This window comes from Aquarana catesbeiana, linkage group LG09 (genome assembly GCF_042186555.1).
Source record: "Aquarana catesbeiana isolate 2022-GZ linkage group LG09, ASM4218655v1, whole genome shotgun sequence".
NCBI classification, from domain to species: Eukaryota; Metazoa; Chordata; class Amphibia; order Anura; family Ranidae; genus Aquarana; species Aquarana catesbeiana.
In genome coordinates, this window is record NC_133332.1 from 38411005 (window position 1) to 38431359 (window position 20355).

At 42.5% G+C, this 20355-nt stretch overlaps 1 protein-coding gene across 1 annotated transcript in view; it reads right to left on the reverse strand.

The window, feature by feature from the left end:
- Positions 1-3655: 3655 nt before the first annotated feature.
- The window catches only part of LOC141107525 (class I histocompatibility antigen, F10 alpha chain-like), a 142760-nt gene continuing 126060 nt past the window's right edge, over positions 3656-20355 (reverse strand). Inside the window, exons 4-7 of the mRNA XM_073598316.1 lie at positions 13964-14239; positions 9570-9668; positions 7852-7881; positions 3656-7536 (exon numbers count right to left, since the gene is read on the reverse strand). Coding sequence (XP_073454417.1) covers positions 7493-7536; positions 7852-7881; positions 9570-9668; positions 13964-14239 — 449 coding nt within the window. The 3' untranslated portion in view covers positions 3656-7492. The remainder of the gene's footprint in view (positions 7537-7851; positions 7882-9569; positions 9669-13963; positions 14240-20355) is intronic.

A 20355-nucleotide genomic window follows, 5' to 3' on the forward strand; every position in this document is an offset into this window, starting at 1 on the left:
AAACAAGAGCAGCTTTTTAAAAAAAATTAGCGGGTAACCAGTGAGGAAGACAGCAGCGGGAAGAGACAGCTCGAGGAGAAGACGGTGGGAAAAGACAGCTCGAGGAGGAGACAGCGGGAAGGAGAAGACGACGGGAAGAAACGGCTAGAGAAGACAGGGCTATTAATAAAGGAAATGTCAAAATCTGGCTCTTGTATTTTTATTACATTTCACTGCTTTTTTGGTGAATGGGTAGAGGTACCCGCTACCCATTCACACTGAGGAGGCAGGATCTGGGGGGCTTCCAGATTCCAATAAGCCCCCCACCCGCACACTCCGACAACCACCTGCTAGGGTTGTCGGGAAGAGGCCCTTGTCCTCATCAACATGGGGGAAGGTGCTTTGGGGTGGGGGACAGAGCCCCCCTGCCCCAAAGCACCCACCCCCCATGTTGAGGGCATGCAACCTGGTATGGTTCAGGTGAGGGGGGTGCTCACTCGTCCCCTCTTTTTCCTAACCTGCAGGCAATTTTTTTTTAACATTCAGCTTTCAGCGGAGAAGCCCGCTGACAGCTGATGACTCATCGGTTGTTAAGGAAGTGGCAGTCAGCTTCCCTTCCCCCTGCTTAGCGGCCAGCTATATACATTGGTAAAATAAGAACCGCAAAACACATCAAAAATGCACCACTTGCATTTCTGGTGCAGCTCTTTTGAAGTCTATTAGCCACAAATTGCAGGAAAAAAGTCCCCGACCCATTTCAAAAATGCACTGGCCACAAAACATATAGATGTGAACTAGTACCATAGGAAACCATGTTAAATGGACTGTAGTGCGTTTCTGCAAACTTCAAAATGCACTAAAACCACATAGATGTGAACGTAGGGTAAGGCTTGGTTCACACGGGTGTGACTTTTGTGATTAACATTGTGGTCTAAGGCACTTAATTTGCACAAAAGTACTGCAGAAACTTTTTTGTTGTTGCAGTGACTTTCTATGTCGCATGTTGTGGTAGTGTAAACCAGGGCTAAGGCCTCACAGCTGAAGACCAGGAGGCAAGTTTATTTGGCCATCTGGAGATGGCTACCTTGTGTCTATGCATAACTCAGGGCTTGACAAATTTGCTTTGAATCTAGGAGCCAGGTAAAAAGTTAGGAGTTCCCCAGGTTTTTAACCTTTTACCTACTGGTTACTTTCACCCCCTTCCTACCCAGGCCAATTTTCGGCGCTGTCGCACTTTGAATGACATTTGCGCGGCAATGCAACACTGTACCCAAACAAAATTTTTTATCATTTTTTTGAGACAGATAGAACTTTCTTCTGATGGTATTTAATCATCACCGGGGGGTGTTATTTTTTGCTAAATACATGAAGACTGAAAAATTTTTTTTAAACTTCTCTTAATTTCTGTTATAAAAATTTAAAGTACTTTTTTTTCCTTCTAATATGCAGTGATGATGCTGCACTGATGAAGCTACACTAATAAGCAGCACTGATAAGACAGCATTGATGGGTCCTGATGGGCCACTGAGGAGGCTGGACTGATGGGCTACTGAGGAGGCACTGATGAGGTAGCATTAATGGGCACTGATAGGTGACAACACTGGCTTACAGGGGTAACGTGCTCTTTGGCTGCCCAGAACCGACTCGGAGCCTGTCCAAGGGGGGAATTGGAGCCAAAAGCAGGGGAATCCCCTGCAAGGTAGTGTCCGGCATGGGGCCATTGCTGAGCTTGTTTAGAGCCACTGGTTTCCAGCTGCAGAGCGCCTTCCTGGACAGCTCGATCTAGACCTGCACACAGCGAGAGGGAGGAGAGCACAGGGAACAGTTACTGCCAGGGGCTCTGCTCCGTCACGGTCAGCTCTGCTCCTCTCCCACCACTTCTACTACTTCACAGCCCCACATCTGCTTTAACCCACCCTTCACAGTCCCACCCCATTTCTCCTTAAAACCTGCCCTCACAGCGCTGCTCCTCCCCCAGCATTAGAAAAATACATGTATCATCTGCTGGCTGCCTGGCAATGTTGCGCCTGGCTATGCCCCCCCATGCTGGTCCCTGGGGCCAAAAACAGCCCAGCCCACATTTTCTAGTCACCATTGTGACCTGGCACCTGGGATTTGTTGAGCCCTGTCATAACTACTGGTAGTCAAGGCAATATCCAGAATACTGCACAATCACAGGGATCAATGTAGGGTCTTTACTCACTAGTCCCTAGGTCAGCTTCCACCTTTCTCCGTACACAGTCCAGTAAGACACAGTCCTTCTCCAGATCAGATCCCTTGTGGTCAACTCCTGCAACCAGCTTCTAGCAAGATTCATCCAGGACTCCAGCCCTATTTCCACTGACGCCTTAAGAACTGCTTCACAGTCCATGGGCTGCCTAATCAAGGGTTAAAACCCTCATTTGGAGAGAGAACTCAGCTCTCCAGTCAAACTATTTATCCCCTGTCCAGCCCCCTTCTGGACACTCCTCTCCAGGGATTGACTGAAGCATGATAAATATTCAGGCTGGTTATTTGAATTCTCCCTCCCTAAGCTCTGGAAGCTTTTTCCAGAGGCAAGGGGAAGCAAACAAACTCCCAGCCTGTAAAAACCACGAACATACCAAAACAAACAATCACTGCTCCCTTGATTACAGGAGCCAGAAACTAAAATGTACCTAGCTTCCTATGCTTGGAGGGTGCTACATATCCAGCTTATCAGTCCTTAGATGTAGTGTTTTCTTTTTTTCTGGCTTTTTGCCTTTTTCACCTGGTGATCCTGCCAGTAACATGTCCTAATGTGACACTGCTTACCTTTGTATCTAAGAAAAAGCAACGTTGTCACTCTAGGACAGAAACTATGTTAGGACTTTAAACGTCCCCCTTTCCTTGTCTCCATAATATGGGGGTTGTAGTCCTGAGAGATTGATGGGAACAATGTAACTAATAAGGATGCAGCACTGGCAGAGAGCACAGGAAGTTATCAGCTTATTGGATTTCTCTAACAGAATCAACAGGTATTTTTTACACTCAAATTAAAATGGTTGTAAACCCTCACATATACCCAGTGAAGTGAACAGCCTCAGATGATACACAGAGATGAAACAAATCCTGCTACATACATTTTACTTGTTTATCTGCAGTCTTCACTCTACACCATTTCAAAAGTGCAGATCGTGTTATAAATCTTTCTTCATCTGTAAGCAGCACAGAGGAGGGGGCAGAGAGACTACAGTTACATTGTGTCAGAGCTGATTGGAGGAAAGTAACACACCCTCATTTATACAGAAGAACTGTGTTGTGAATAGACAAGCTCTGTTCTGAGACCCCCCACACACTAATTTATCTCATGTGTCAGGAAAACTTCTCAGAAGTGACTCATGCTGATAAGAGGAACAAAGCACCAGAGAAAAACAACATTCAGAGCTTTGGAGAGAGATAAGTAAACACTACACAGATATATGTGCTTTGCTCAAATTCCATGACTGAGGTTTACAACCACTTTAAAATTATTATACAACATATATTACAAAACACTTTCAATACTGAAAGGGATATTAAGAAAAGGAAGTTCATTGTTAGGGTTTATATACACAATCATCATAGACTCAGATTTACAAAATAGTTTGCAGATATATTTGAACTTTTTTAAATTTTAGAAAACAATACAATCGCAAATAGCAAACAGAGTCACCTCAAAGGAGCAAGCCAATTTTATTGATAATTTAAATCTTAAAAAAAATAGTTACATCCCAAAATTCTATTTATTGATAATGTCTATAGAATAAATACAGTCTGATTACTAACATGCCATTTGTTCTCTCACGTGCCTCATATCTGTATCTGATCATTTCAGGTCTCTGTCTGGTGATTAGGACAAATGATTTTTCTTTCAAGTGCTAGATAATTTATTCAATATATAACTGGGGAATTAGACCACCATAATCTGAAACATTACCAATGATTGGATTCCAGTTGACTGAATCACCCAACAACCTCAGGATGTGATTTAGGAGGTTTGGTATGAAGTTTTCTGTTCCCCAACTGATGTGAAGTTTATAGGAATATCATTCTTTGTTTTTATTGTATAATACCAAGAACACAATGGTAATGCACAATGGTAATTGGACTTTTAATATTGTTTTGTTACTTTTTGGTTGCCCTAAAAGTCCAACTTAAAGAGATTTTTTGATACTATATTAGAGGGATGGTGGCAACCCTGACCCAGCACTGATGAATCAAATATTGCACAACAATGGTAAGCCATTTTTTAGTGTGTTTTCAGTTTTGCAGAAACAAGCTACAGTCCACTTAACATAGTTTCCTATGGATGTAGTTCACATCTGTGCAATTTATGGAGAGGGTCGGGAATTGTTTTCTGGGTTTTGGTTCCATAGACTTCAATGAATCAAAAATGTGTATTGAAAAATGCAAAATGCACCTGCATAATGAAAACGGCAACCTGCATAGGTGTGAATCAGGCCTAATGCTAAGCCTTCTGCAGCTGTGAGGCCAGACAGAGCCAACTGAATTTCTGAGAAAAACATTTAGGGCCTATTTACAGATTATGTTAACACAACATATTACAGTGCATTATGGTCCACTGCCCTAAGACAGACCATTTATTTTGAAAGTACAGGTAGTGCAGCTTGACTTAAAAAATTGGATATACACTTTTTTTTAAGAACAAATTTGTAACACACACCATGTGCATTGTAATGTGCTGCAGTGCATTTCCCTACTTTGCAGAGTGTTCAAAACAAATGGCACCACAAAACACTGTGATGCATGAGTTGCACTACACAATCAGTTTTTATTTGTGGCTTGTATGTGGAATATACATACTTATCAATACCTTTTTCTTTCCTTTTAGCAACATTAAAATAAAAAAACAAAACAAAACATACTTATATTTTCCATCCGGATTCAAGTCATCAATAATCTCTTCTCATATTCCACTAGAATAGTCTGAGTTCACTCATTTATAATATGCCTGTTTTGAAATCGTAACATCAGCGGGTCCATAACATGTGGGTTTTGGACTGTAAGGCCCCTTTCACACAAATGGACCATTCAGGTCCGCCTGTCAGTTTTTTAGGCGGACCTGAACGGACGCTCCATGCAGGTCTATGGAGCGACGGATGTCAGCGGTTACCATGTCCGCTAACATCCAATCTGATCTGCTAAAATCAGACGTATGGCCCTACGTTCGTATCTATCCTGGTGGATCGGATGAGATCTGATAAAAACGGACATGCTGTCCATTTTCGTCCGATCCCTCCATAGGAATCGGCGGTGCTCTGACAGGCCCCTCCTTGCTCAGTGAGCAGAGAGGGACCTGTCATCCGCCGGCTCAGCGGTGATCAACAGAGAGATTTCCTGCTGAGCTGGTGGACAGAGCTGAGTGGATCCGCCTCGTGGGAATGAGACCTAAAGGCTTTTTCAGACAGGAGATGAATAGTGGTAGGACCTCTGTAAATGGCTTTTGTTCTCATACAAGACTATGGGGTTGATTTACTAAAACTGGAGTGCAAAATCTGAAGAAGGTCAACTGCAGATCAAATGCACCTGTCAGTGAATTCTGGATGATCTCACAAGTGTCTCCACCTGAAGCCCGATGACACAGCCCTAAGGCAAACACAGCTCAGTGCTCAGTATTTTCTAACACGCTTCTTTCATCTCTATGATGTCTGGAGGTTCTCTATGATGTCTGGAGGTCTCATATACACACTGAGAAGTTCAGTGCATTCTGGATATTGGCCCGCACAGTGACAGACTCCTCCAAATTAATGAAAAGGAAATGTCAATGTTGGTCTGACCTTTGCTGTTTGTAGATGACAGCACCATTTATTGTAAAGATAGCTGAAGCCGGCCAGAAACACTCTGATATACATGAGAAGGGCAGCAGGAGAGATGTATCTATCCAATGGGTCATCATTCATCTGAAGAAGCCCAGCAGTAAATTCCAGAATATGATAGTGATGTCCATGATGAAATGAGATGTTAAACAGAGTCATGATGTAATGTCTTTTTTTTACAAATCAACAACAAATCAAACTATAAACTACCAATTACAAACATAATACAAAATGAAGACCCTTCACCATACTGCAAATATGAAAACCTTATGAAAATTTTGCAATGCTATAAATGCAGAATTATGTATAATATGATAATTGCTGTATAAATCTTATTCCTACAGAAAACCTGTCACTGAATATGGCACATTTGGGTTGATTTACTAAAGGCAAATAGACTGTGTACATTGCAAAGTGCAGTTGCTCCAGAGCTTAGTAAATGAGGTAAAGCCTCACTTTGCTAAAAAGTACCCAATCATGTGCAAGTGAAAAAAAACCTGCATTTTTGCTTGCATGTGATTGGATGATGGAAGTCAGCAGAGCTCTTGCTCCTTTACTAAGCTCTAGAGCAACTGCTCTTCAACTGCACTTTGCAAAGAGCACCAGTCTTTTTGTTTTTAGTAAATCAGCCCCTTTGTGTCTATTACTTCATTAGCTGTGTATCAGGATATCAATGTTCTTCTGACTAATGTACAGAATCTCCATAGAAACTGTCCCCCAATAACAAAGGAAAGGCGGCTCCATAAACATGGCTGGTAATAAATGGAACCTGTGAGAATGGAGTTATGAGAGATGCCACTGTGGATTGATTGGTTTTTAGGAGTGCAGGTTTTGAGGCTGTCATCCTGGTCCTTGAATTACTATACATAATTCCCTGGACCTGAAACAAGCACACAGATGGAAGTTCTGACATCATGCCTGCTCCAGGTCACTGATTCGTGATGTACCCAAGCCAAGATCAAGAACATAGAAATTAGTCTATACCAGTGATGGCGAACCTTGGCACCCAGATGTTTTGGAACTACATTTCCCATGATGCTCATGTACTTTGCAGTGTAGTTGAGCATCATGGGAAATGTAGTTCCAAAACATCTTGGGTGCCAAGGTTAGCCATCACTGGTCTATACCCTTAAAAGGTCAGCAATGGTATCTCCCATGATTCTATCCTCACGAGTTTACTTTCTAGTACATACATGTACAGGGGTCCAATGTATATCGCTCCTCGTCATTACTCAGATATTACTGCAGAGACTGGGAAGTTGGATGCAGTGGAGTACTGAATAAGATGATGGTACTATTCAGAAATCCTCAGTATTAATATATACACAGCACTGATCCAATCAGTTAACTCTGCATATGAATATTTATTTTATATATTATTATACTACAGTCCTTTATAGGCGTCACATTGTCAGCCATGATGATTTGATCAATATGGGGAAAATACTTCTATCAATCTTCATACATTCGGTGTACCGCCCTGATTTTACATTCAATTTTATCCCTTTTATACACCAGTGGATTAAAATACATGACAGGTTCTCTTTAAATGACATGGCATTAGATGTATTAAAGAAAGCAGACAGAAGCAAGTGTAATAGGCTGAATCTGAAAGGAAAAAAATGCATCTCCTTCTCTTCCTGTGATGTCCTCACATAATACCCCATTGTGTACATTTAGGCTTTTGGGTTGCTGGAGGAGTCAGAACTGGCATCTGAAGCTGTAAAAGAAAGTAAAGACATTTAGTCTGTAGGAAGATCATGATAAATGATGATGATCATATAATATTATATAGAGTACAGAGAGAGATAACATCCTTCTGACACACTGTGCTTTATATTACAGAGAAAGGTCTGTACAGAGAGACAATAATGGAGAACCAGTTATTTCTATTTGTATCATATAATGTAGGTAATGATAATAACGTTACTTGTATCATAGAATAGTATTATCTGCAGAACGTCTCATCTTCTCACATATTCTACACACCGCACACTATAATAACACAGAGAACAGGACATGAGGGGATACTTACTACTGGTGGTCTTGTAGCCTTTTCCCCTCTCTGAAATATATAAATTATTGTGTTAGAAACAAGAAAACATTAAATAAAAGCTCATCACAATCTGTCATAGCCAATATCTAAACTTCCAGAATTTTGAGAGGAGAAACAGCCATGAGCTCACATACATGGGATATAACTATATAAATGGCAATAAAGAAAGTTTCTACAAATGTTTGTTTTTTCACTGAAGAACTGAACCCTACTTTCTGTAAATGACACACTATGGGTGCTGATTAAATAAAATAAAATAAAAAGTCAATATCATGAGAGAATACTGGAGGCCGCCATTGCTGCAATCTACCTTTGAGAATGCTAATTCTCTGGCTGTCTTGCTAATGTTTGTCTTCAATGCTGTCTGAGTTGGTGACCCAAAACAGGTATAGTTATGGAATTTGACACTTATCTGGCATTCATTTACAGCATGCTTGTTCCAGGTCTGTGACTCCTCCCTGGATAACCCCTCTATTTTATACTTTATTTTTTCCTTTGCTTGGGTCTTAAGGTTGGTCACATGATGTGCAGGGTCCTCTTCCTCTTCAAATGTTTTTCTGGTAGTGGGTGGTTCTTGATGATACAGATAGCAGTGCTGACATGACGACATCAGTGCCTCTCCCTGCCCCAATGTACTTAGTACAGGGTGCCATAATGATGCCCCCTCAAAAGCAGTCCCATGACACCCTGCATTCACAGTATGTCCTCAGTCCGCCACATTGAATGATAAGTGTGATTTTACCCAGAATACTTAGTGGGACGGAACCGCTTGGCACCTCACTTGGGTACTTCTGTCAAACAATGCTTCCTTCCCTCCACACTGTTCCAGCAGACCGAGAGCTAATACCAGACCTTTACCCCAATCACCGTACACAGACAAGGTGTTGGGATAAAACCAAAGGAATGATTGTTTGTTGAACAGAAATACAAGTTTTTATACACTTCAAAAGTAGGTCAGTCACCACATGAACAATAAAACCAAACATTTAACCAAAACATCACACAATGGTTTAGATAACGAGGTAGAGATGACACAAGGCAATGGCATCATATAGGAACCTCCAAAAGTCAGCCAAATTAGCCAAAAGACAGAAACAATAGGAGACTCAATTAACAATGGGAATGCACACCTAGGAGGCACCCAATGGGAGAGACATTTAATAAACATAATAACACCTTAACAAACAGACTAGAGTAGGAGACTCTTCAGGTTGCTTAAGCTGATTATTTTAACATCTGCTCTAAATCTCAGTCTGAAGCAGTTGCTGGTTTGGGCATAGAGACCCCAAATATATATATGGGTCCTCCAGTTCCCAGAGTCTGTGTGTTTTGGAGAGACATGGACTTGAATCTGAAGCAAGACCACTCCAAGGGTCCCCCAGGCACACACCTCCCAAAAAGTAGTGTTCCCTCAAATGCCAGGGCCCATAGTCAGTGGGTAGGAGGCTTTCCCCTAGTTCCCTACAAAAGCCTCTGTTGCCATTTCATCCATCACACTGAGGACATCATTTGGCAGAGAAGAGGTACTGTGGGATTGAGTGGCGGGCCAAGTACTGGACCCAGCTCTGGGGGGCGGGCAGCAGCAATGGCAGCTTCCATAATTGTCACTTTAAGCAAACAAATTCATCTGAGCTTCATTCATTTATATTGTGAAAGAAAGGAACATCTGAGAAAAAAAATTTAAATCTGTCACTTACTCTTGTAGCAAAAGATTCCAACACCAAGGATGACTGCGATGATGGCAACAGCACAGACAATGGCAATAATCATTGTAAATTGGGTGCCATTGTCAGGTTCTGAAAGAGAGAGATCCATGAGATGGTGGGAATACTGAGTGAGAAGTTCAGGTGAAGATGCTTTATAATAGAAGACATGTAATAGTCAGGCCTCATGTACACAGATGGGAAGAAACCGTATACAGTATATGAACAGTGTAAAATTCTGGGTGTTTTCCCACGTCATACTCTTAAAAATGTTGATGCTTCTGTGCTTCACTGTGTACTCCTTCATACACGTATGACATAATTACCCTACACCGAACCGCAAGCACGCATCTGTGGGTAAATGCTGCTACACAGAAGCACCAGTCTTGACAAGCATAAGGCTCGGTTCACACTGGGGCGACTTGGGATCCGACTTGTACGCCCTCAAGTCGCCCCAGAAATAGTTTCGATGGGAGTGAACGCTAGCGTCTTAATAGACGCTACTGAAGTCGCTCCGACTTCAGAGCGTACTCCCTGTACTACTTTGATCCGACTTGGTAGGCGACCTGTACCATAGAAATCAATTGAAGTCGCCTCCAAGTCGGATCTCTCTGTAAAGTCAAGCGACTTTGCAGGGAAAACCCCTCCCTCCCCCCCTCCCTCCCAGAGAGCTGATTGGCCACAGGTGAAGTCGCCTGTCATGGAGGCGACTTCAAGTAGCCTTGTAATTTGCTGAAGTCGCGTCGAAGCCGCATTGAAGTCGCCGTGCAAAGTCGCGCTGAAGTCGTGTTGCCCCAGTGTGAACCGACCCTAAGGCTCTAGAATAGCAGGCTGTACACAACACATGAGGCTTCCAGGGTGCGGGAAAACTCCTGGAATTTTATGCCAGGCTTGTCTTTACCATGCCAATTGAAATCAGCTGACAATTTCTTTGCAAAGGCTGTTTGAGTAGATATACTGTACATCATCTGACAGTAAGACCTTGTTTACACTTGCAGCCAGGGGTGCGGTTGAGCAGCGTTATCGCCCTCCAACTGCATCTACTAAAGCGGCCATGACAGCAAGTGGGGTGTACATTCCGCAGCCATTATGCTTTGCATCGTAGTGCAGCAAAAATGATCCCCCGTTGGGTTCACATGCGGGTCTTTAGACATTAACCCTTTCATGACTAAGCCCATTTCTGACATTTGGTGTTAAAATCCGTATTTTTTGCTAGAAAATTACTTAGAACCCCCAAACATTATATATATTTTTTTAGCAGAGAATCTAGAGAATAAAATGGTGATTGTTGCAATATTTTCATGAATTTAAAAAAAACGAAACAGTAAAGTTAGCCCAATTTCTTTGTATAATGTGAAAGATGATGTTATGCCGAGTAAATAGATACCAAACATGTCATGCTTTATAATTGCACGCACTCGTGGAATGGTGACAAACTACGGTACCTAAAAATCTCCATAGGCAATACTTTAAATTTGTTTAAGGTTACCAGGTTAGAGATACAGAGGAACTCTGGTGCTAGAATTATTGCTCTTGCTCTGACAATCGCGGCGATACCTCACATGTGTGGTTTGAACATCGTTTACTTATCGGGTGTGACTTCCGTATGCGTTTTCTTTGCTGCGCGAGCTCGCGGGGACGGGGGCGCTTTAAAAAAATGTTTTCTTGTTTCTTATTTATTTTTATATTAATAAATTGTGTTTAAACAAAAAAACATTTTTGATCACTTTTATTGCTGTCACAAGGAATGTAAACATCCCTTGTGACAGTAATAGGTGGTGACAGGTACTCTTTATGGAAGGATCGGGGGTCTAGAAGACCCCCGATCCCTCCTTTGCACTTCAAAGTATTCAGATCGCCATTTTCGGCGATTCTGAATACTGTATATTTTTTTAAAACCGGCGCCATTGGCAGCCGAGTAAACAGGAAGTAACGTTGTGAAGTCGCTTCCGTTTTTACAATCGGGAGACTGGAATGAAACCGTTTCCGGCTTCGTTCCAGTCTGTCACTAGCCGCCGGAAGTGGCGGATGTTTGATCGAGCCTCCCGGTGCGACAGGAGGCCCGGTTAGAGCGGCGTGAGGGGGGACATCCTCCAGGATAACAGCAGAGCGGCTCTTAGCCACATTGGTTGTTATCCCTGGAAAGCCGATGGCCAGCTCTAAAAAAAACAGCAGCTGTGGGCATCATCCCGGTATAACCCCCAAAAGCCGAGGCTGCACATCTGCGTACGCTCGGCGGGAAGGGGTTAAAACAAGCAGTAAGGAGGCAGCATAATGCTTCCTCACCCCCTGTCAAATGCCCTTTATAGACTGATCTACTGCAGATCACTCTTTAGAGGACACCGCTCACAGTCTTATTAATTAGCCACATTGTTCATGTAAAATAAGTATCAACTGATTTTAGGTATCAATCCCCACAGCTGTTTTTATTGGCCGGGCCGAGATATCGTCATTCCCATGCATGCTCGGGTGTTCAGTCATCTCTGCACTGCTGAAATGATACCCTGAGCTGTGTGTGACTAGCTCAGTGTACAGTGCAGACAGACAGGACAGCAACTTTATTGCTGAAGAGACATAGGGGGTTATTTACTACAGTGACTGCACTTCCAAGCGCACTTGCAGTGCAAAGTGGATTTGCCTTTACTAAATCAACCCCATAGTGGGGTTGACTTACTAAAGGCAAATAGCTTGTTCACTTTGCAAGTGCAATTGAATTCTGCAAAGACATTTACTTAAGAGCTTAAATGAGATGAAGCTTCACTATGCAAAGAATACCCAATAACAGGCAAGGAAAATAAAAGGAACAGCATTTTTGCTTGCACATGATTAGATAACATAAGTCAGCAGAGCTTCTCCTCATTTACTAAGGTCTGGAGTAAACTCCCTTGCAAAGTGCTTAGTCTATTTGGCTTTAGTAAATCAGCCCCAGTATGTATTTTCTGTATTTAAAATTCTGCCTGTTCACATTTTTTTCACACTGAAGTTAAACTTGAACTTATTTACTCATGGTGGCCGGAGGTCCTGTCTGCATTTCTCCTATAGACAGGACTGTAGCTTCCCCTTGCCTTAATCACAGGGATTGGTCAGTGACTATCTTATGTTCTTTACGTAATGTAATATTGAAAAAAAGTGACTCAGATAATAGTTCTGGATTATATGAAAAATACAGTGCTCCGCTATTATTAAAAATAGACAGAGTCTGGAAAAATGTAAGGAGAAGTGCAAAACAAATAAAATCAATAATTCACTCCTATTTAAAACCACAGAACGTCATTGCTGAAGAAACGCGTAGGGCAGTCACAGCGGGTGACGTCATTGCACACCGAATGCAGTGGCCATCTTGAAACTTTCTAATGTGGTTTTCTATTTTTTTAAAATGTGAGGGCATTATTTTACTTGAAATAAATGGACTTTAACAAACATACTGCCCTATGAGATACCTCTGCCTTTCTTTTTTACTTCTACCCATTGGGAAGTTCTGATGGTCACCAGGGTAGGAATAACTACTGAATATGTTTACCCAAGGGAGAAGTTGAGAGATGTTCCATTTCTGAAGGAGATGTTTGACTGTGCTTTTTGACTGCAAGGTCAAATTTATTTGGTCAGACATCCTTATGAGACCCATCTACCAGCCATTTAAGGACTTTATGGACTTACCTGATCAATTTTAATTGTTTTGCACCTCTTTGTTCATCCTTTTCCAGTCTCGGTCTATTTTTAATATTAGTGGAGCAACGACTTTTTCATATAATGGTGTTTATATTGTAGCCTGTAATATTGTGTCAGCTGCTTGTTTCTTGGCAATTAGAGCTTTAGCGCAGGTACTATTTGTGATTTAATAGTTTTGGATTGGCAATTCTATTTTCAAGACATGTTGTGAATATGAACACAGAGGGGTTGATTTACTTAAGGCAAATAGCCTGTGCACCCCGATAGTGCAGTTGCTCGGGATATAAGTAAATGAGATGAAGCTTCACTTTACAAAGAATACCCAATCACATGCAAGGAAAATAAAAAACAGAATTTTGCTTGCATGTGATTGGATGATGGAAGTCAGCAAAGCTTCTGCTCATTTACAAAGCTCTGGAGTAATTTTGCAGAGTGCACAGTCTATTTGTCTTTAGTAAATCAAACCCAAAGTGTCTTTATCTCTCTCAGAATGTCTCCATCTATACAATGTATGACAGTTCTATTGGTGCAAATGTACAGAGCACATATATCAGGAGGAAGGAATAAATACACATTACATGGATATTTTAATGATTTCTCTTGAAAAGGACCTATTGCAAAATATATAATATATATATATATCTTTATATTCATGACTGCAGACCTCATGTGTATTCATGGTTAGATATTTTATCATCGAACTTTCTTCTTCTACTCACTGTATTTCTTAGTGAGAACCTCCTTCAGACTGCTGTGGTCCACATGACAGGAGTAAGTGTCTGCTTCCTTGGTTGGCACTTCCACACTGACTCTGATCTGATAGGTGCCATCAGGATGGGGGAGAATTGGACTCATTTCATCTGAAGGAAGATGGTCTTTCCCATTCCTCATCCACTTCACATCCACAGGTCGGGGGTGAAACCCGTACACCAGGCACTGAAGTCTTGTCACATCATCCGACTGACGATGACCCCACACCTTCACCTCTGGGGGCACTGAGAGGGAGATAAAACAAAGAGAAATATATAAAAAACACTGATGGTATACAGGTACAATGCATCCAGAAAGTATTCGCAATGCTTCACTTTTTCCACATTTTGATATGTTACAGCCCTATTCCAAAATTGATTAAATTTGAGGCACTAAAGGGCTAAAAATAGCACCTGTAAAGCGCCTGAAAAGCCTCCCCTGCAGCCCCAGTGTGAAAGCCGAGTGCTTTCACACTGGATCGGTGTGCTTGCAGGACGTTAGAAAAAGGCCTTCAAGCAGCATCCTTCGGGCGGTGTGAGAGTGGTGAATACACTGTCCCTGCCATTGGAATCAATGTCGAAGCGCTTTGCAGGCAATTAGGCAACAGCGCTTTTTGGGGCACTAACAACCCTTTATTCGGCCACAAGCGGGGGTTAAAAGCACCCCACTAGCATCTGAAAAGTGGCGCTATTACAGCGGTAATGCACCTCTAAAATTAGCGGTGCTCTACCGTTAACGCCCCTGCCCCAGTGTGAAAGTAGCCTATGTATTCACAGCTTTTGCCATGACACTCAAAGTTGAGCTCAGGTGTTTCCCCATCGCGTTTCCACTGATCATCCTTGAGATGTTTCTACAACTTGATTGGAGTCCATCTGTGGTAAATTGGACATGACTTGGAAAGGCACACACCTGTCTATGTAAAGGTCCCATAGCTAAAAGTGCATGTCAGTAGACCACTGAGACAGTTTGTATCGAGGCCAAGATCTGGGGAACGATATACAAAAATGTCTGCAGCATTCAAGGTCCCAATGAGCACAGTGGCCTCCATCATCCGTGAATGAAGTTTGGAACCTCCAGGACTCTTCCTAGAGCGAGCCGCCCGGTCAAACTGAGTGATCGGGGAAGAAGGGTCTTAGTCAGGGAGGTGACAAAGAACCGATGGCCATTCTGACAGCGCTCCATTGTTTCTCTGTGGAGGGAGGAGAACCTTCCAGAAGAACAACCTTCTCTGCAGCACTCCACCAGTCAGGCCTGTATGGTAGAGTGGCCAGACAGAAGCCACTCCTCAGTAAAAAGGCACATGACAGCCTGCCTTGAGTTTGCCAAAAGGCACCTGAAGGACTCTCAGACCCTGAGAAACAAGATTCTATGGTATGAGGAGACAAAGATCGAACTCTTTTGCCTGAATGGCAAGTGCCATGTCTGGAGGTAACCAGGCACCGCTCATCACCCGGCCAATACATCTCTACAGTGAAGCATGGTGGTGGCAGCATCATGCTGTGGAGATGTTTTTCAGCGGCAGGAATTGGGAGGCTAGTCCGGATCGAGGAAAAGATGAATGCAGCAATATATGAGATATCCTTGATGAATACAGAGCACTCTGGACCTCAGACTGGTGCAAAGGTTCATTTTCAAACAGGACAACGACCCCAAGCACACAACCAAGATATCAAAGGAGTGGCTACAGGACAACTCTGTGACTGTCCTTGAGTGGCCCAGCCAGAGCCCAGACTAGAACCCGATTGAACATCTCTGGAGAGGTATGAAAATGGCTGTGCACCAACGCTTCCCATCCAACTGGAGCTTGAGAGGTCCTGTAAAGAAAAATGGGACAAACTGCCCAAAAATAGGTGTGCCAAGCTTGTAGCATCATACTCAAAAAGACTTGAGGCTGTAATTGGTGCCAAAAGGTGCTTGAGGATTGAGCAAAGGCTGTGAATACTTATGTACATGTGATTTGTTTTGTTTTTTATTTAATAAATTTGCAAAGATTTCAAACTTCTTTTACGTTGTCATTATGGCGTATTGTTTGTAGAATTTTAGGGAAAATAATGAATTGAATCCATTTTGGAATAAGGCTGTAACATAACAAAATGTGGAAAAAGTGAGGCGCTGTGAATACTTTCTGGATGCACATTATAAGAGGATCATACACATACAGAGACAACTGTTCAATCATTTGTCAGGATCTTTCCCCCCTTCCTGCCCAGTCCAAATTTCAGCTTCCAGGGCTATCACATTGAATGGCAATTGCACCATTTTCCCCACAAATACAGTTTTCTTTTGGTGGTATTTGATCACCACTAGGGTTTTTTCTTTTTTTCACTACAAATAAAAAAAAAAAAAAAAAAACCAACATTTTTGAAGAAAAATGGTGGTCATGGGTGGGCATCCTCGGGGGGGATGCACTGATAATCAGTACAGACCCCCCTGTCAGGAGAGCAGTTGTTTACACTATGATCAGTTGTGATTGGACACAGCTGATCACATGGTAAAGAGCCTACGTCATAGGGTCTTTACCTAGATTGGAGATGCGGTGTGTCAGAGTGACACTACAGATCACAGCTAATATGATAATATATGATTTTGCAATTTGGTAGATCAATGTTACCCCAAAGATCTTATTCTGGAAGATGGACTCCAGTAAAACTATACACACAGGTGATACATTATCCATATAAGGGAAATATTTTACCTGCTAAAGAATTTGCCTCTCTCCAGCATCCCTGAGATTTACACGACCCCCTGCCTGGGAGATAAGGTACCTGATATTTCTCTGCTTTAGTTATATAACATTTAGGCCCCTTTCACACTGGGGCAGCGTCGGCGGTAAAACGGCGCTATTTTTAGTGCCGCTTTACCGTTGTTTTAGCAGCGTAGTCGGCCGTTAGAGGTGTTCTTTTACACCCCCCCGCTAGCGGACGAAAAAGGGTTACAACCCAGCTGCGAAAGGGATAAAACCACCGCAAAGTGCTGCTACAGCAACGCTATGCCGGCGGTATAGCCTCGCTGCCCCATTGATTTCAATGGGCAGGAGCGGTGTATACACCACTCCTTCACCACTCCAAAGATGCTGCTAGCAGGACTTTTTTCCCATCCTGCCAGCGCACCGCTCCAGTGTGAAAGTCCGCAGGGGGTTTCACATTGGAGATAAAGCAGTGGCTCTTTCAGGGCGCTTTACAGGCGCTATTTTTAGCTCTGTAGCGCCTGCAAAGCACCCCAGTGTGAAAGGGGTCTTAGAGGGCTGATTCCCATCCCCAGCCCAAGACTGGAAAGTGAAAAGAGAGGCAGCAAACTGATGAGCTTCATCTCTATCACTCTGCTCTCTCCTCCTACTAGCATGATATTTGTTAACACATAAGCATTGTAGCACAGCTGACTGTCTTCTTGTGCTGCTTCTACCTCTCCCAGTCTGAGCTCTTCTTCAAGAGGCTGATACCAAGTCAAATTAAGGTACTTGCACTGTTTGAATTTAAAAAAACAAATTTTAGGTTGTAATTATGAATACAGAGCTGCATTGATCTGTGTCTAGCGTTCCGCTTTAGTAAATACATATACATTTCCCATACAGGACAAAGAAACAGGTTCACTTAATCACTTGCCTACTGGGCACTTTTACCCCCTTCCTGCCCAGGCCAATTTTCAGCTTTCAGCGCTTTCACATTTTGAATGACAATTAGGGACATGCAACACTGTACACAAATGATTTTTTTTATCATTTTCTTTACACAAATAGAGCTTTCTTTTGGTGGTATTTAATCACAACTGGGTTTTTTATTTTTTACAAAAAAAAGAAAAAAAAAAAGACCAAACATTAAAAAAAAAAAAAAAGTTTAGTTTCTGTCAGTACATTTTGTAAATTAGTAATTTTTATCCTTAACAGATGTGCGCTGATGGGGCAGCACTGGTGGGCACTGATAGATGGCACAGATAAGCGGCACTGATTGACATCACTAATGGGCACGGATTGTTGTCATTGATGGGCTTTACTGTAATCAGGACACAGATGACCAGTGCCCTGATTACATGCCTGGGTGTGCCCTGCGAGGAGATACCTCTGATCGGCTCGCCACACACTCTTTCAGCGTGAGGCGATGAGAGTCGATCACTGGCACTTCCGTGTTTACATGTGACCACATGGTTAAAGAGCTGATCGGCTCTTTACAGGAGATCAGGGAAATTAAAATCGCACTTACACTTAAGTAGATATATAAAGGCATAAAGAGCCAGCCGGCTAGAAGCGAACACCCGTCCCGCTTCTAGCCGGCCGGCTCTTTATGCCTTTATATATCTGCTTAAGTGTAAGTGCGATTTTAATTTCTTTTTAATAAATGCTCAAACATTATTACGCTATGTTGCTCTCTTTCTTTCCTTGGTGTACCTCCTGTGAGAACAACCCCTAGCTAGGAGGTATTATCTCTACAGTAGAGTGATTGTCTGATATTTGGTGGATAGCGTGCTTATCTCAAAGCGGAAGTGGTGTGTTGGTGTCTCCATTCCATGAAAGGCCCCGACCGGGTTAAGGTCGCAAGCTCCCCCAAGCTTGCCGGTTGGTAAGCGCGCATTCCTATTATTATCACAGTGGTGCGGTGAAGGACTTATCCAATTTATTTGCATTTCCACTTGTCGACTGGGGCTTTATCTACGTCTCCCCACATCACCTACTTATCTGAATTGATTCCGGATTAGGACTGTATAATCCTAATGGTTTATTTATGAACTTTTTTCATCAATTAATTTAAACCTTGGGTTTATTATTCACTCAATTTTATTTGGGCTCTATCATATAAGCGATTAAGTCTCACAGCGCTGCTCCCTATTGATTATTTATTGTTTATAGTGTGTGTATCTCACCTTTAGCGGCTGCTTTTGTAATTATTTCAATCCACTGATTTTGTCACTTTGTTTTTTTTCATTCATTTTTCAATATGTTTTTTTGGATGTATTAATTTTCTATGTATATAGCGCGGTGGTCTTCCCTTTCCATTCACAATTTTTTATGTCTTACAATATTCACTCAACCATTTACAAAGTACAAATTTTCAGTAAAAAATATACTAAAGATAATTTTAGGGCACACAAGCACAATATAATGCTCAGTTTATAAGTAAAATATTAAAGATGAGGTTGTTCTGAGTAAATAGATAGCCTAAAGTTGTGTATGGTGGGGAAATAAACTTTGCTGCCCAAAAGTTTTCCATACAGGCAATTAGGGATGAGCTTCGAGTTCGAGTCGAACTCATGTTCGACTCGAACATTGGCTGTTCGCAAGTTCACCGAACAGCGAACAATTTGGGGTGTTCGCAGCAAATTCGAATGCCGCGGAACACCCTTTAAAAGTCTATGGGAGAAATCAAAAGTGCTAATTTTAAAGGCTAATATGCAAGTTATTGTCATAAAAAGTGTTTGGGGACCTGGGTCCTGCCCCAGGGGACATGGATCAATGCAAAAAAAAGTTTTAAAAACGGCCGTTTTTTCAGGAGCAGTGATTTTAATAATGCTTAAAGTCAATCAATAAAAATGTAATATCCCTTTAAATTTCGTACCTGGGGGGTGTCTATAGTGTGCCTGTAAAGGGGCGGATGTTTCCTGTGTTTAGAACAGTCTGACAGCAAAATGACATTTTGAAGGAAAAAACTCATTTAAAACTACCCGCGGCTATTGCATTGCCGACAATACACATAGAAGTTCATTGATAAAAACGGCATGGGAATTCCCCAAAGGGGAACCCCGAACCAAAATTTAAAAAAAAAAATGACGTGGGAGTCCCCCTAAATTCCATACCAGGCCCTTCAGGTCTGGTATGGATATTAAGGGGAACCCCGGCCAAAATTAAAAAAAAAAAAATGACGTGGGGTTCCCCCTAAATTCCATACCAGACCCTTCAGGTCTGGTATGGATTTTAAGGGGAACCCCGTGCCAAAAAAAAAAAAAAAAAAAACGGCGTGGGGTCCCCCCAAAAATCCATACCAGACCCTTATCCGAGCACGCAACCTGGCAGGCCGCAGGAAAAGAGGGGGGGACGAGAGTGCGGCCCCCCCTCCCTCCTGAACCGTACCAGGCCACATGCCCTCAACATTGGGAGGGTGCTTTGGGGTAGCCCCCCAAAACACCTTGTCCCCATGTTGATGAGGACAAGGGCCTCATCCCCACAACCCTGGCCGGTGGTTGTGGGGGTCTGCGGGCGGGGGGCTTATCGGAATCTGGAAGCCCCCTTTAACAAGGTGACCCCCAGATCCCGGCCCCCCCCCTGTGTGAAATGGTAAGGGGGTACATAAGTACCCCTACCATTTCACGAAAAAAGTGTCAGAAATGTTAAAAATGACAAGAGACAGTTTTTGACAATTCCTTTATTTAAATG